At 42.3% G+C, this 17165-nt stretch overlaps 1 protein-coding gene across 15 annotated transcripts in view; it reads left to right on the top strand.

The window, feature by feature from the left end:
• LOC116942827 (protein furry homolog-like) overlaps nucleotides 1-17165 on the top strand; it is a 296076-nt gene that overhangs the window by 178244 nt on the left and 100667 nt on the right. For all 15 annotated transcript variants that reach the window (XR_012941831.1, XM_076067514.1, XM_076067513.1 and 12 more), the window contains 6 exons: nucleotides 2021-2117; nucleotides 9708-9787; nucleotides 11242-11322; nucleotides 12286-12454; nucleotides 13312-13404; nucleotides 16635-16733. Coding sequence is in view for 14 of the 15 variants with exons in the window: in XM_076067514.1 (XP_075923629.1) it covers nucleotides 2021-2117; nucleotides 9708-9787; nucleotides 11242-11322; nucleotides 12286-12454; nucleotides 13312-13404; nucleotides 16635-16733 (619 nt within the window). In the remaining variant the exon portion in view is untranslated. The remainder of the gene's footprint in view (nucleotides 1-2020; nucleotides 2118-9707; nucleotides 9788-11241; nucleotides 11323-12285; nucleotides 12455-13311; nucleotides 13405-16634; nucleotides 16734-17165) is intronic.

Raw genomic sequence — 17165 nt, 5'->3', positions numbered from 1 at the left:
GTGCGTGACGCCCGGAGACCCGAAGACCCACCGCCGACAATGGTTTCTTCCAGCAGCATCGACCCCTAGTCCCCCCCCCCGCCAGTCCTCCCCCCCCGGGGCTCGGCTTTTATCCTTACTGCATGGCCAGGCCCCGCTTTTGGCCACGCCTCTTTTCCCCGATCCTTCGTGAGGGCTCAGGGCCAACCTCACGTGTTCCTCAACCCTGGCACCCCCGTCCACCACCACCTCTGGTCACGTGCCCCTTCCTGTTTACCCAGCCTCCCCTGGTATGCCCATCCGGTGTCCCGGGAGAGGCTCCGCCCCTACAGTAGCAACCCACACGGTGGTACTGTCTCTACACAACGGTACTCACACCAACAACACTACATCTGTAACACTCGATTCCTGATAACCTCGTGCTGGCCAATGTTAACTCAGCGTGGCTTCAAAGTGCGCACCTAGCCTGACACATTCGCCACTTAACAGTGAATGGCGGCTGTTATTGCCACATGCTTGGTGTGCCGCATGCCAGGCTACGCGCAATACGTCAGCTTGGCATGCAAATATTTACCAAGCAATGAACATTCGCAACGGGAAGACGGAGACAGCCAAGGATTGCATTGGTGCATTCGCGAGCAATGTGGTTGAGCCATAAATCCAGTGGAGCGGTCAGCTCGACTACATACAAATGTGAGGGGAGGTTACTGAATGCCTCCAGCTAACCCCCACCAGCCCCCCCCCCCTCCACACATCAGTTTTGGTTGAGGTCTCAGGACAGAAAAATCAATGCTTTACACGGTGAAAGTAAAAGTTCTCTTCGCAACCCCTCCGACTGCCATCATCCAATGCCTCGACTGGACGTAAAATATCAATAGCTCAGGGATGCTCTGATGCCGCTCATGGGGAATTCTTGCCTGCCTTTGAGACATTTACTACATGCGGCACACACAGCATAGTCTCCGGAATATTTTTTGTTAAATAGGTTTTGCCAATTCCTTCAAAATAAACTGGTCTCTGCCATGGGAATGTGAATGTTTCAACCCTCTGGCTTAGCTGTCAACAGAGATGAGCACAGATTATATTATCTTGAGAATGGACCCTGATTTAATTAACGCTCAAATTGGAACAGTTGATGCATCTTATTCTTCGATGTGAAAAGTTTCATTATTGCCTTGTTTGTATTGTACATGTGTATACGATGCAAACATTGTTCTACAGCATATTGGTAATATATTTATTATTTCCATTTACACACAGTAACTCATTCATTCCAATGTGTGCTGTCTCACCTGACATTGAATTGTACAAAATTAGAGAAATGATTACATATCTTTCATTATGCAGGCCCTCATATTGTTCAGTGCCGTACAATACCATATACTGCATTCAAGTAGGTAATTCTGTGTACACGCATACGTGTGAGAATACTCACATTCACCTGCATGCCTGTGTGTATAAACCGTGAGGTTGTGATGCTCGCACCGCATTATAATCTCAACACACTGGTATTGATTCATGCACAAGACCAGTAGCAACTGATGTCTGAACTTGACATAAGCCTCTCCTGGGCCTATCAACCTCGGTACCGCAGAGAGAGAGGGGGCCAGGCACGGTTCCGGTCACACCACCTCCTATGATGTTCTGTGTATGTACGTATGCTGAACTTATTTTGCACCATCGGAGGTGCGGGTTAAGGACACCAAACTAAACACGAAAAGCAGTTCTATAGAAATGAGTTTTTAAACTAGATTTAAAAGTGCATATTTTGGCCTTAATAGGCGCTCGCTAATGGCTCTCCCTCCAACAGTCTGCGTGACTGAATGCGGACAATCTTCGCCATGGCTTGTGTTGTGCGGAGGCCAGTATGTGTTTACACGCGAGCGAGCGAGCGTGCGTGCGTGTGCACGTGCCTCCGAGTGCCTCTGCGTCAAGTTAATTGTCAAAGGCACGGCTGGTGTGCCACTTGTCGGAGCACGCTAAGCCCCGTGTTGACATCCGAGCGTGCCCTGCAGTGCTTGCTTTGTTACTTTGTTTGCAGGGACGAGCCTTCACGAGAGCGGGATCCCGTGATGGAGAAACGCGAGCTGGCGATCGACTTCATCTTCTGCCTCGTGTTGATTGAAGTCCTCAAGCAGGTGCAGTCCGCTTTTCCACCCCATTTAGAGTTATGAATGCACCATGTGTTTTCGAATCGAAAATCCTATCTTATTTTTTTTACTTATGTGACGCTTTAACCAAGGCGCTGAACAAAGAGTCAGCTATTTTAGAGCAGAAGTGTGTGATGAGATGAGACGAGTCGATGAGAAGGATGGTAGTTGCATGAATAGGATTCTGTGTGAAATGAACGATGATGAAAGTGACAATGAATGGTTAATGATGAGCGAGTGATGATGAATGGGTAGGGAAGTTGGTAAAGGGGATGATGATGGTGTTAATGATGGGGAAGGGAGGGAAATTAAGTGAGAGTTTAAGGAAAGAATGAAAAATAGACTGAGGTCTGATTGACGTGTCAGGGCAGCTTGTTCCAGTATCAGAATATTTATTTATACTGAAGGAATACGATAAACTATGAAGCTATTTTTCACAGATGTTCAGTAAGGACATGAGGTCCGAATGTTACAACAACGATCAGAATGTTACAACAACGATCAGAACGTTACAACAACAAAGGGAGCCAGAAGCGAACAAGAATGGAATCGTGATAGGGCACAGGGAGGATATAAAAAGACCATGTCACCCCAGTGCTCCAGTCTTTTCGCTGGCTCCCAATTCAATCCCAGATCAAATTTAAGATCCCTCTCACCATCTTCAATATCCCCCATGGACTTGCTCCTGCCTACCTCTTCCCACTCATCTTACTCTACTCCCTTCCATATACTCTGCTCCAGCAACCAGCCATTTATCCTAAAGCTCTCAGTCAACTTTCACTCGGTGGGATATTGCTCATTCTCCTCTGTTGACCCCAATAATCTGGAACTCATTTTCATGAGTCATCCTTTCTAATGACTCCATTGAAATCCAGCCTCAAGATCGTTCTTTTCTTTTTCCATCTGTCTGTTTTTACTCTAGAAACTTCAACGTATCAACTATCTCCATACAGCATCTCGCAATGCGGTTGCATATAAATGCAGACACATTGCGAGATCCTGTACAGTTCTGTACCGCTGTGTTCTATTCCCCCGTGTTCGCGTATTCTCTGGTTGTCTCTACCTTTCTTACCATGCACTGAATATTCAAGAAGGGAAATGTGGCTTTGTGACTCAAGGCAGAGCGTTTAATCGCGATCACTGAGACCCCCTGAGGTTCAATCTGGGCAGTCACCTGTGATTAATCCAGGTTCTCAAGAGTAGCGAGTTGTGGGCTAAGCAGCCTGGTCAGCGTTGACTGCACGCAAAATGTCATCTCGTTAATCTTAGCATTTTACTTAATTTGGAAAAGTTGAAGCTTTGAAAAAATTCCATTTTATCGTCACGTGAATTAACATTTAAGTTTCAAGGTCGGTGCGTATGGTGTGCGGTTGAGGATATGCACCTTCTATTGTGCGGATACAAAAGGGCGCTTTGAACAGATGTGAGAAGTAGTTTCATGAAATGTTTCTGCGAGAATTTCTAAAACACATGGCGGTGGTAGTGCCGGGGGGGGGGGGGGGGGCGGTTAGAGGATAGGCTGCCAAACTAGATGCCAGTTGCGCGATTGGAATACATTTTGGGGAAAAAGAAAAACATCTTTATTAATCCACAAAACGGATTTGCTAAACAACCAAATGGAGGATCATCCTGAAAGTCTAGGGACTCGGTGAAGTTCTACCGGATAAAGAAAGGATATTTTTTTTTTGTAAATGGAGAGAATTCTAAATATTGTTAAGGTAAAAAAACCGTCATGATTATGTATTGGCAGATTGATTGCATTCCCTTCTGTATGCGTTTTCTCTTTGGGAAATTTTATTTTAAAAAGTCTTATTTTCATAATAAACACGCTATGTTTGGTTTGGAAATGTGAAATTAATGAGTCTCTTTTATTTGTATGCATTATGAGCTGATCCTTAAGCAATGATTAATTTCCACAAACATTCTTCCAAAATCTTGACTTAAAGCCTTCGTGACTGCAGGAATTCATATTCCTGGATCTTCCGGTAAAGCCACGTCGATAGGTTCTTCCTGAAGACGACCGCTTGTGTTGCGATCGAAATGTCGTAATTTTTTGTTATTTTTTTGTTATTTTATTTGAACCTATCTCCGTGACTTTACCGAAAGACCCAAGATTATATATTCTTGCAAAAATGTACAAATCTTGTTTTTGCCGGTAGGCAACTGTTGCATGTTTAAGCATTGACAGGTGTATATTTAATTAAGAATCATCATCTTTATTTAGACTGCAGGAGGAATCCGATGAGGTATGAAGCTCTTTTTTGACAGATGTCCATTATGGGCAAGTCAGCAAGTTACAACAGCAAACAATACAAAAACACAATAGGAGTTCAAAATAAAGAACAAGTTAAGCAAGTCACTTAAGTATAACTGCATAACCTATAAGTCCAATTGATCAAGCTTGGGCAAGGCAGCAAAACAACAACGAAACAGTCCCAGACTACACCGAGATAACACCGCACAGCAGTAGTCCCTCAATAAAATGCCACATTAACATTGAACTATCGATACACGGGTAAGGATAAAAGTTACAAATCACATTTGCAAATGTGAGTGCTGTATCTCTTAGCACTAATCTTCTGCTTCAGGATATTTTTTAAAGGAAAATTTACGATTTTAAGGGAGGAAGCAAGGTTAGGTTGTTGTTGTTCCAAAACGTTGGTGCTGCAACGGCAAAGTCTTTGTCACCTATTAGTGGCGGGGTACTCCACTCGCAGTGGCCCTGCTCCCATCCCTGGCCCCGACCCCCTTTGTCTTCCCAGTGCAATGCCTCATTACTTTTCTGCGCCCCAACTTTCCGTCGCCCCCCAGCCTCCACCCCAAGATACGGCCATGCCTATCCCAAACCCCTCCTTATATCACTCTCTCCTGTTCTACCGTAACTCGAACTACACCACTTTCAATAACACAATTTTTCATTTCAAATAATTATCATCTTGTGTACAATTGTATAATTGCTCTAAAGTGCCTAGGAAAAGGCGCTGTGCAAATCTAGAAAAGATAAGATAAGACTGTAATGTTTCAGATGGATACAGTACTTATTATGGCAAGGTCAGTGCACACAGTATAAACCAGAATTTAAATAAGCAAAGCAAATTAATTTTCCAAAACACCAGGGTCTATTAGACTCACCAGAGTCTATTAGGCTCGTTATTAGAGGCTGGCCTCGTGCCACAATATAAAGCATTTATATTTTCATTTTGCGTTTGACTAAAACTTAAATGGCAAAGATATAACTTCTATATATATGAAAGGGAAATTTGTGAATTTGTGTGTCTGTTCGAAATGTTTAGCATACTTCCCGATATGCAACAAACTTGAAATTTGGCATTTGGGTAGCTTCCAGACTGTACACAATGCAAAAAGTATAAAAATTGACTTTTGTATTTTGGGGGGCGGGGGGGGCGCAATAATGTATATATTTTGCACGACAAGTGAGTGGTGATGTCACATCTGTGACGTCATCTGTGACGTCACCCGCATGCGGCAGCGTTACGCAGTGTGCCTGCTGACGTCACGGATTCCCCCCCCCCCCACCCTCCGCGTAGGCCGTGTATTAATCCAAGACAAGAATCCAAGTGAAATTTCGATTTAAAGCTTTTGTGACTGCAGGGATTCATCTTCTTGGTTCTTTCGGTAAAGTCACGTAGAATGGAAATAAGATAATAAAAATAAAGCATAATAAAATAAAATTATCACAACGTTTCGGCCACAACACAAGCAGCCGTCTTCAGGTGAAGGAACAGAACTGTCGGGAAGACAGCGCTCCAATGAACACTGCTAAGCTTGGCAGCGTCTTTTAAGCTGGGTGGGAGGAGCAGAGCGCCTTGACAAAGGAGTTTACATATCAAACAGGAGAATTTAGCATTGAAATAGCTGTGTTAAAGTGTTGGATTAGCAGGGTGTTAAAGTCAGAAATTAGCATGTAACTGTTAAAGTCAGAGTTTACATATCAACAGAGGCATTTAGTATATTGACGCTCAAGAACTGCAACTACCCAACTATCATACAATAGGCCGATGTGAAAGAACCAAGTATAAACTTAATCAATATAATAAATGTACTCAATATATTCTTCAATAAGTTGAGCTATTAACATAAAGTAGCTGGGTATACACTACACTATATAATGAATAAAAAAACTAAAATATAAACTACGTCAATGTTATCAATAAACTCAATATACTCTCCAATCAGCTGAGCTACTAACAATAAGTCGTTATACATTACAATTCTACGTCAAAAAAAGTGGCGTTTTTTTCTTTTCAACGTTAGCACCACGGAAAGCGACGAGCTTTGTTCAGACGGACGAGTCCATCTATGCTCGGAACTGAGGAGGGGGGAGAAACAGCCACCATGCGCTGCTCTGTCCTGTGTTGCGTTACAACTATGTTATAAACTAGACTATTGTACATTGCAATGTTATACCTTCCAATCTAAACTACATTGTATAATATTCTTAGTTTTTTCGGTAAAGTCACGTTGAAGGGAAACAACAAAATAATAAAATATATATAAAACAATAAAAAAATTCTCACGACGTTTCGACCATAACTCAAACGGTCGTCTTCAGGTGTGTTGGTTTGCATAAATTTATTTTTAAACACACCTGAAGACGACCGTTTGAGTTATGGTCGAAACGTCGTGAGAATTTTTTTTATTGTTTTATATATATTTTATTATTTTGTTGTTTCCCTTCAACGTGACTTTACCGAAAAAACTAAGAATATGAATTACTGCAGTCACGAAAGCTTTAAATCAAAATACATTGTATAATATCGTATACACAGCCCAATGTAAGCTCTAACATTATGCATTATATTGATATGTCTCCAACTAAACTGTTTTTTTCTACATTACACGACTATACACCGTAATATACACTGCCATAGACAAACCCCACCCTTGAATTATACAATGCGTTACTATACACTACCCTATACTTTAGACTATAAAATATTAGACTTGTAATATTACACTGTATTATTCTACCAACCCTACTGTATAGCACACTGCTGTATATTCACTATACAATTACAATACTATATATTGCCTTATGAATTATGTTAAACATTACATTGTTATACTATTTATTATTATACAACATGCTATAAACCATAACATAGACTGTCGTGTGAAACGTATTAAGAAGCAGTTTTATTTTTATTATTTTATTTCCATTCTACGTGACTTTACCGAAAGAACCAAGAAGAAGAATCCAAGTCTCGGGCGAAGCCGGGTAGTAAAGCTAGTTATTTCATTAAAAAATATTAGTGTTCCCATTATTAACCCATGGTCCACTCTTCCATCTCTTCCAATAGACATTTCCAGGCAGAATACATCGTCTGAATAATTCACATATTCATGATGTAGTTTAGCACACACGGTAGTTTGGTCGATTCGTACCATAGAGTGACGGCTTCTAGTCCAAAGTTTTCTCTTGACTGATGTAAACAAGGAAGCATCATCACCGTGGAGCGTGATGTTATTGCTTGGCGTGTGGCGTCATCACGTAGAGCGTGGCGTCATCAACGTGGCCGAAAAGGCTGATTTGTTTTTTTTTGCCTACTTACGAGTAACCCATTGATAAATTTATAGCACAAATCTATACAAAAGATTTTACTTATATTGGATATTTTTTTACGAGCATTATCATGAACCCCCGCTGCCGATTGAGGGGAGCTTTTCAACCATAGTTGGGGAAGTGTTAAAATGCACACGTAAAACAATTGATGGGGCAGGGCATCGTAAAAAAAATAATATTTTTCTTGAGAACCCCACAGATACAGCGAGGACAAGAGATTAATTGTGTTGCATACTTTGGACCTTGTATTAAATATTTTTGTTTGAAAACCCAGATTATGATGAATAGCATTTTTACACTTGTGTATGGAATTACGTTCAGGAGCTAATGCCAATGTCGAGGTTTGATAGCCACGAGAGGGCTTCAGGAGAGACGGAGAGTTTGTGTAGTTTTGCAATTTCTCTGTTGAAGGAGTGAAAACTACACTGGTTTACTCAATGGTTCATAGTTTGAGTTGCACGGCCACAGTCACACGACTGTGGCTGGTCTTAAATATATCTCTATGGGTCTCTGTGTATCTCGATGTGGTCTTTATGTGTCTCTATATATCTTTCTGAACTTTTTAGTAAACCCATAGAGACACAAGTCACAATTGCACTGTGGCTTGTCATTAAATTTCTATTCATGAAGGAGATGTGTGCATCGGCCTGTTGATGTTCTTGATTTGGTTGATGGTTCCCAGCTAGTGTCATTGAGGAGTAATGTCATAGCCAGGAGGTGGGGTGTTTTTGTCTCGAAGAGCATTGGTAATTTTAAATGCTGTGATCTAGCATTTTTATCTGAAATAATTCACTTTGGCAAAGTGTTGGGAAATTTGGAGGTTAATTAGTTTCCACGATGTATGGCCGACATCATAAATTGTCCTTATTGATTTTCTTTTTATGGACGTTTACATATCTCAGTGACGAGCAACAGTAATCTCATCCGTTTGTAAACGTTCACCTTGCAGAAGTTTGTCCTAATTGAGGTTGATAATAGTACAACTTTTACATTTGATGTGGGGAATTTATGGAAAAAATAAGGCACCGATGAGGATGTCACGCTTGGTGACTGCATGTGGTCAAGAGGAATTTAAGGGTGGCAATTAAGCAGAGCGCTTCACTCAACATTTTTACAGCTAGCATCACGACTTTGGCAATTCCCCGTATAAAATGACATTGGTGGCTTAAAAAATACAATTTTCAGCTAATCCAACCACTTAAAAATTACAACTCATTTATGTCTAGTAAAGTCAAACTGTCTCCACTAAAACTAGGATTGGGGCAGTGCTCATGACCACTGTTGACTTCCTCTGAGTTGGTTATTATTTTATCATCCACCAAAGCAATGTTGGCCTGAGGTGACCCCCTCACTGGCATTTAAACTCCCAACCGTCCGATGCTATGTGAAGCACTCTAACTACAGATACACCTGATCATACCACATTATCGGTGGTGTTAACAATATGTATTTAGGTGTGTTGAAGGTCTTTCGCACCGTACATAGCCAACCGTGCTAATCGGAGGTGTATACCGATAGAGGTTTATTTTAGTGGGAGATCGAATAAGGAGCACCTCCGATTAGCACCTCCGATTAGCAAGGTTGGCTATGTACAGCCCAAGAGAAGTTAAACATATGAAGCATTTAGAGATGGGAATGGCTTAAGAGGCACTTTATTCAGCTGTAGATAGATCATGACTTATGGTGGTGGTGATTGTGATTACTCGAATAATACTTACGAAAGAGCTTTCAGGCATTCCATTTTCTAAACATGATGGTTCACTCACGGTTACCTTTACATTCCAGATTTCCTCGGCCTCTTTTGGGACTTTTGAATTCACTGCATTTTAAAAGTCAAATCGCTTATTTAAAATAGGCACACGGCTCATAATTACTTTGAGAATACTGCCGGCAAATGTTCTTTTAAGGTCAGATGGGGCGAGGCATAAACTGTGCCTGGAGCATTTGGCAATATTTCCAGTTTATAATGTAATGTCACTTTGTTTACTTTGCAGATTCCTGTCCACCCTGTTCCAGATTCGTTGCTGCAAGATGTGATGAACTTAGCTTTTAAGCACTTTAAACCCAAAGAAGGGTAAGTCTTGCCGACATCATGCACATTTTCCTGACAGCAAGTGTAACCATGTAATTAATTATATTTTTGCAACCAGTTACATCGCGTGTCTGTCAGCAAAGGGGGCTTGCATATTGACGTTCGTGCACCTCCTTAGAATGTTGTTTTGCCTCAATGTTTGAGCTTTAGTCAATGCTTGATCGAAATCGGTTGAGTCAGTGCACCAAATTTGAGACCGCACCCAGGTAATCACATGCAGTTGTTATTGCTTCGCTGTATTGAACTATGCGTGTGACGAGTTTGGAGGATGAGAAAATAATAGTACAGGCAAATCCATACGAAGAGCTCCACTTTATTTTCAACATCGCAAACTTACCATGACTGTCGTTGCATTATCACACAATATGAATACGTAAAAATTGGTTTTCAAAATTGAACCTTGCATTAGTTCAGCGTAGCTATTTGAACGACAGCTGTCTTAAAGCATCTGCAACTTATCAGATGTATATCACTATAGGTATACGCACTACAACTTACTCAATAGGGATTACACATGGCAATCATCGCCCCCTACCGGCAGACTAATTCCCACCAGCAGGCCAGTGCTGAGCCAACTTGTACTGCACAGGCACAGCTGGAAATGGGGGCTCCCCTTCGAATGTTTGAGATGGGATGTGACGCAAGGAGCTTTGAGGTGCGGAGGCTGTTAAGCAAGCGGCATATGCATGCAAAGGATTATTATTAGGGTATAATTATGATTAACTTGGCTACAAATGTCATATAAGGAAGAATTTTACTGAATTTTTTTCATAGGTGTTTTATAATGGTAAACTCAAGTATACATGCATAGCTAGTTCAATATGAGTCGTTGGGCAGAGTATTTGAATAATGTAAGGAACACATGATAAAACTAACATCCAACTAATAACGTAACATTTTGCCCATATTTGGATAATTGTTCTTGGCAAGCAGCTGGCCATATTATGTGATTCAAAGTCGATTTAAGCACATTCCACCATGGATATGGAATGCTTGTGAAGCCTAAGGGTAAAACAAAATACCTTGACACTCCTCCCAAGTTCAATTGTAGCTTAAAAAAAACTGCACAATAAAATTACTGCAACGTGAAAGGTGTGAAATCACAGTGAATAAACACTTCGGTTGTATCTTCTTTGGTTCTTTCGGTAAAGTCACGTAGAATGAGAATAAAATAATAAATTGATAAAATAAAATAACACAATAATATTCTCACGACGTTTCGGCCACAACACAAGCGGCCTTCATCAGGTGAAGGGACGAGACTGTCTGGTAGGACAGCGCTGGAGTGAAAGAGCCACGGTTGTATTTAAGGTGTTGAAATGAAACGCGTGGGAATAGGATTTTGGAGAAACTTTCTTCTGGTGGTGGTGCGTTTCATTGTTTTTTATGTTCGGATGAATTGTCCGCTGACGGTGACATCCCCGCTGCCGCTGCAGGTACAATGGACCGAACACTGCGAATTTGCACATTGTCGCAGACCTCTATGCGGAGGTGATTGGCGTTCTAGCACAATCAAAGTAAGTTCCGCTCGCTCACCTGCAGAACACTCCGCTGGCATTCAAACTGCAATGTATCTTATACTGTAATATGTCAGGTGTGCATAACGCAACAACAAAAAGTCAGCATTCAGCCAGAGTGTCTCCCTGCTTTACAAATAATCGGGTTTAGCTCACATCTGTCAGTAGCTCTGAGCCCCGGGGAAGAAAATGTCACATTCCTGTGATAGTCCAGTCTCTCCATAGGATAACTCACTGCTGATTTCTCACGGTAATATTAACTTTTGAATTGAGTCCAGTGGGATACTAGGCTGAGTTAACCCGCTGACCAACGTTTGAATTCCCAGCCTTTCATTGTGAGTTGAGCACTCTTGCCACCGTACCATCCGGACAGATTTAACTTTTCACTTGCACGTGATTTGGGATTTGTGCTATAGCACTGCCACACAATTGTTTACTCCTTAAAGAGTGTTCGACTCCTTATCACTGGCTGCAAGTCGACGCAGGACCCCTTACAGTAATGGGTGGTTTTCCACTGCCTTTTTTCAAAGTTGAGCCAGAACCAAACAATGCCACGCTGGACCTCCAAAAACATCTGAACCTTGCTTGGGGCCAAGCGGCGGTGATAATACATCCATTGCGTGTGACGTAAGTCCATGAACTACGTGCGTCTTGACGTGTCCATTGCGTGTGAATCCACCGGTACGACTCTGCTTCTAAAACAACCTAGCGCTTCCTGAGCCAAGCTGGCCTGTCTTGGCACGAATCCAGTACGGCTCGGTTGTACTGTGAAAAAGGGGTTGTTAAAGTCCATGTTAATGTAGCTGATGGCACAAGTTGTGGTGGTGACTCCTGCAGAATGTAACAGCCGCTTACACGAACCGAGTTGAGTTGGCTCGCTCGAGAGCAACATTCGCAGCTTCAGGGTTCAATGATGAGCTCACGAAACCCCCCCTCCGCCACGTGTTCACTAAATCCGTTCAGGTTCCAGGCGGTGAGGAAGAAGTTCATGACGGAGCTGAAGGAGCTGCGGCAGAAAGAGCAGAGTCCCCTGGTCGTTCAGAGCATCATCAGCCTGATCGTTGGCCTAAAGTTCTTCAGGGTCAAGATGTACCCGGTGGAAGAGTTTGAAGACTCCTTTCAATTCATGGGGGTGAGGAGGAGGCTCTTGCCTCCTCATACACACACACAGCACATTCGAACAACGATGGATCCTGTCCGCTCTGGCTCTGTGCGATAATAATGATCAGCCAGGCCAAGTTGTGTCCCCGTGAATAATGATGTTTATGAGCATTTGCCTCCCAAATTCCCATGGTTAAATGTTAATGTGCATGTGGAGTGTTTGTATGAGATTGTGTTGATAATGGAGGCACAGTCATTACCACAGTGCACTATGATACTTGGCAATTCGATGTCAATTTCTGAACGTGCTTTCTCGTGGGATTTGGTCCATTAGGCTTACCTGGCCCTGCCCTACATTGATTTGGCTTAAAATGAGCACCTGGTGCGCTGTGTTCAGCATCCGTGTACTGTGCAAAAAAAATTGTCCAGGAATGTGTGTTTCTGCCACCACCCCCTTGTTTGTCCTGCTGACCTTAATTGGTGCTGGCTAATAGCAGGGGATGTTTATCCGTGTGTATACACTTGTATATGCAGAAGTGGGCCAAATACTTCCTGGAAGTCAAGGATAAGGACATCAAGCACAGCAGTGTAGCGGTTGGTTAGCACGCCGCGCTTCGAACCCAGCCACCCGAGTTCGATTCCCGCTCACGGTCAACACCAGTGACGATTATCTGAACCGATCCTGGGCCTAGGTCTACTCGGCCTCAAATGAGTACCTGGTGCTGTGTGCAAACATCGCCACTTAGGGAGACAAAGGTCGGATGGGCGTGGTGCTGGCCAACCACCCCCTCGTGTGCCGTGCCAGCTTTTATAGGTGCTCACTAACAGCGCTTGCCCCAACCGTCTGTTAAGGCTATATTGGGGTGTTTTTTGTCTTTGTATGTGCAGGAGTGTGCCAAATACTTCCTGGAAGTCAAGGATAAGGACATCAAGCACGCCCTGGCTGGCCTCTTTGTGGAAATTCTAATTCCCGTTGCAGCAGTAAGTCACATTACAAATGCTCAATTGCACGTACGTGTCTGCAAGCCGATGTTTAATGGTAAAACAAGAAATCACGTGATACAACATGGCATAAAACTACATTTATTGGAAACAATACTGTTACGTATTATATACTTATTTTTAATAAAAAATGTTGTTGACCGCACATTATTTAAATAGATAGTCTCACTCATTGCATGCAATGTCATACTTTTTAAAGTTATAATTCAGTAACAGAGCACGTAACAAATGGTTCAGTGTCTTTTGCATTAATGAGTTTTTGGGTCAAACAAGACTATCAAACCGAACTATCTTTCAAATGGCTGCATATTTGACAGAAACGAATGGAATTCAGTTCATTGCATTTTAGCCATTTTCCATCATCTGCACAGCTGTGAATTGCAGTGGTACTTTCACTGTTGATGAATGTCCCCGGCGTCTCGTTCACAACCATTCCCTATCATTCTTCTTGCCAAGCTGTGGAACGTGCTCTGAACCGCATGGTTACGCATCGGGACCTACGACTTGCCATTACATTGGGCTGATAAATTAAGCTATTTCTGGTTGCCTGGCTGTGTTAAGAGACACAGATGTCACCACGTCCCCCTGTGTTGTGTTCCTGCGCATGGGAAAATGATGTTGGTGTCTTCTGGTTCAAAAATGTTGCTGTTCTCACTGAGCTTAAAATGGTGTGTTGAATACGTCCTGAGCCAGTGTTGCATGAACATTCCACATTTCTATGACATACTACTCTTATCAGATATGGTAATCCAATAGCTTGACATTGTTTTCATTATTTGTACCTGGCACGTAACATTGTGTTACTTACTCTTTGGTTCTTTCGGTAAAGTCACGTAGGTATAAAATAAATCATGACGTTTCGGGCGCAACACAAGCGGCGGACTGGTGCTGCCTCAGCAGCAGACCACGTTTTCCCACCTGATGATGGACGCTTGGTTGTGCGCCCGAAACGTCGTGATTTATTTAATTTTATACCTACGTGACTTTACCAAAAGAACCAAGAAGTATGGTTTCCTGCAGTCACGAAAGCTTCAAATCAAGATTGTATTACTTTTCAAGACTAAGTGTTGTGAGCACACCTTGGTGTGTTGCTAAATACGTTTTACTGACCGTGTAGACACTGATGATGATGGGGCTGAGGTTAGATGACCTGAGTCAGGATTTGAACTCAGGTCCTCTTGACTGGAAGCCTGCTGCTCTACTGCCGCAACTAGAATCCAGCTGAACCTTTTGATTAAAATAACAATAATTTTATTCTCAGCTGTCACCTCGTATGCATTTGTGCTGATCTGGAGTTGAACATTATATTTATTTCTTTAATCTGTAGGCTACAGAACTGCCTGATGTAATCATATATATAGAGCAAAGTAAGGTATTAGGCATACTTTCAAATTGGATTTTATCCCTACTCAAAAGAACATGAGGCAGTGTTGATCTCTATCATGCCCCTAAGTCAGTGGTATAAATGGCACATTCCTGTGAAAGGGTCCAATTATGGAAATGTACAACCTCTGTTTACTTCCTGCAAAATGGTACTTATTTTATACACCCTAGGGGAATAGATGGATGAGTCAAGCCGAGCCCTGGGATTTCAACTGTTAACCTGTCATTTGCAAGGCACCACCCAGCCGGTTGAAAACTCTTGCATTACAATGAGTTCAATTCAGTATGCTAAATAGCAAGTCATCATCACAGCAATTTGGAGATCTGTTGATGTACGCTATGTATATGACCACGAACACTTTAACACTAATTTAGATTATTTCTGTAGTTGCTGATAGCTCAGAAATTAATCAGTGTGGCCTGACAATTTTGTGGCGTTTTGCTAGATATAAAAGCACTAGGATTTAGTCGAAGGTGCTGAATTTTTAAATGCTATAAATGTGTAGTAGAGCATGCCTTACCAGTAATGGCTTTCATGTAGCTCTAGGGGGAGCACAGAAATAGTGGCGTCCATGTACTGAACGGAAGTGAAGGGAAGATTACAGTGGGATGAGAATAGCCTGGAAGGAATTCAATTAAAGTGTGCACATTTATCGCAATAAGGGACCAGGCTGGCACACAATTTATTATCGCAAGGGTATGGAACAATAACCTAATTTTAATTAAATATTGCAATATTTTATTATGTTAATGTTACTGCTTATATTTGCCATCACCTTTTGTAATGCGAAGTTTATAGTAACATACAATATCTTTTTTACTTCTCATGTTAAAGCTTTTCTTTAAATATTTAAGCTAATCTAAAAAACAAGCCACATTTGTATTGCTTTTCTACTTATTTTACTGCTCGTTGTGTATTCACAAATGTATTTAGTTATATCCACATTTAACACTTGACAATAAGCCAAGGGTCAATGTATCTCTGCATGAAAATATATATCAAGACAGCACTTCCAATGGCAGCCCTATGTATTTGTGGAATTTCCACAGTCCTGTGGCAGGGACCAGTATATTTATAGCAGTGTTCTTCACTCATTTTCAGAGGTGGGCCACTTTCGCTAGTACGACGTTAGTGTGAGGGCCGCCACTCATTTTGAAACCATTGGGGTTGGACGGCATGATGGGGTATTTTCACATTTGTGTATTGCCAGGGGCTGCACATCAGGGGCATTGCAATGGAGAACACTGATTCATAGGGTGGCCACTGGTGAATTCCTGCAAGTGGTACTCATTTTGTAAACCCTGGAAGGATGATAGGCCGACTTGATCCCTGCTCCTATGACTGTGCCACTCAGTGGGATGCTATGTAGCTCGCCGTTTGCCTTCACGGGGGATCCATGAGATTCGAATTGCCCAGTAGCCGAGAGTGGAGAATACATCTGCTATACATTGACACCTCCCTCGACCTCGTCAGCCCCAACGATGCTCATGTACATGGTGATCCATTGATGGATATCCCACGGATTTCCACCAACCCGCTAAGATGTCACTGACCTCCGCTTGCACATCATTGGCGCAAATCACGCTGGCTATGTTGGGCAAAGTGTATCAGCAGAGAGTTAAACCGCTTAGTTCATGTTTTGAGACATTTCGAGGCTTTGAATTAAAATGTTGCTTTCTCCAAATATCGCCCCATTATTTTAGTCGGGGGGGTATCCATAAACGGAACGGCCAGTTTACCCGCATGTTCCATTACAGAGCTGTGTGTGGGTGCCGTATATAATTAATGTTGCGTTGTGTTTCGTGTGTTTTTGTTTTGTTTCCAGACGGTTAAAAACGAAGTGAACGTCCCGTGCCTGCGTACCTTTGTGGAACTACTCTACCAGACCACCTTTGAGTTGTCATCTCGTAGAAAACACTCCCTGGTGAGACGCGCATCTCTTCGAGCGCCACGGTGGCTAGGAGACGTTAACTACCTTGCCTGGTATACAGGAGGCATGGGTTCGATCCCTACCCTGTGACGCATGCTGTTATATTTGCGGTTTGCGTCTCTCTCGCTCTTTCTCTCCCCGTGGTCACGTAGAGTTTTGTCAGGGTCCTCCGTTTTTTCCCTCCACATTTAGAATCAACATGCGTTTCGAGTTTTTGGCTACTATAAATGTCTACGTGATAAGCCACTTTCTTGAGCTATCGTTTGTGGCGAAGGTCGCTTCTGAAAAATAGCTATGTTACTTAGTTGGCCTAACCTAGGAAAAAAAAAAGTTTAGTTTCATAATAGTTTTTCTTTGCATGCTTCTCTGGTTATCTCTACAGTCATCTCATCATGCATTCCCACTGCTCTCTTCAATGAAGAAGTC

Source organism: Petromyzon marinus, chromosome 16 (genome assembly GCF_048934315.1).
Source record: "Petromyzon marinus isolate PM22_M1 ecotype Great Lakes invasive population chromosome 16, UKy_Petmar_22M1.pri1.0, whole genome shotgun sequence".
Taxonomy (NCBI): Eukaryota; Metazoa; Chordata; class Hyperoartia; order Petromyzontiformes; family Petromyzontidae; genus Petromyzon; species Petromyzon marinus.
This window is presented reverse-complemented; position numbering and strand designations above follow the sequence as displayed.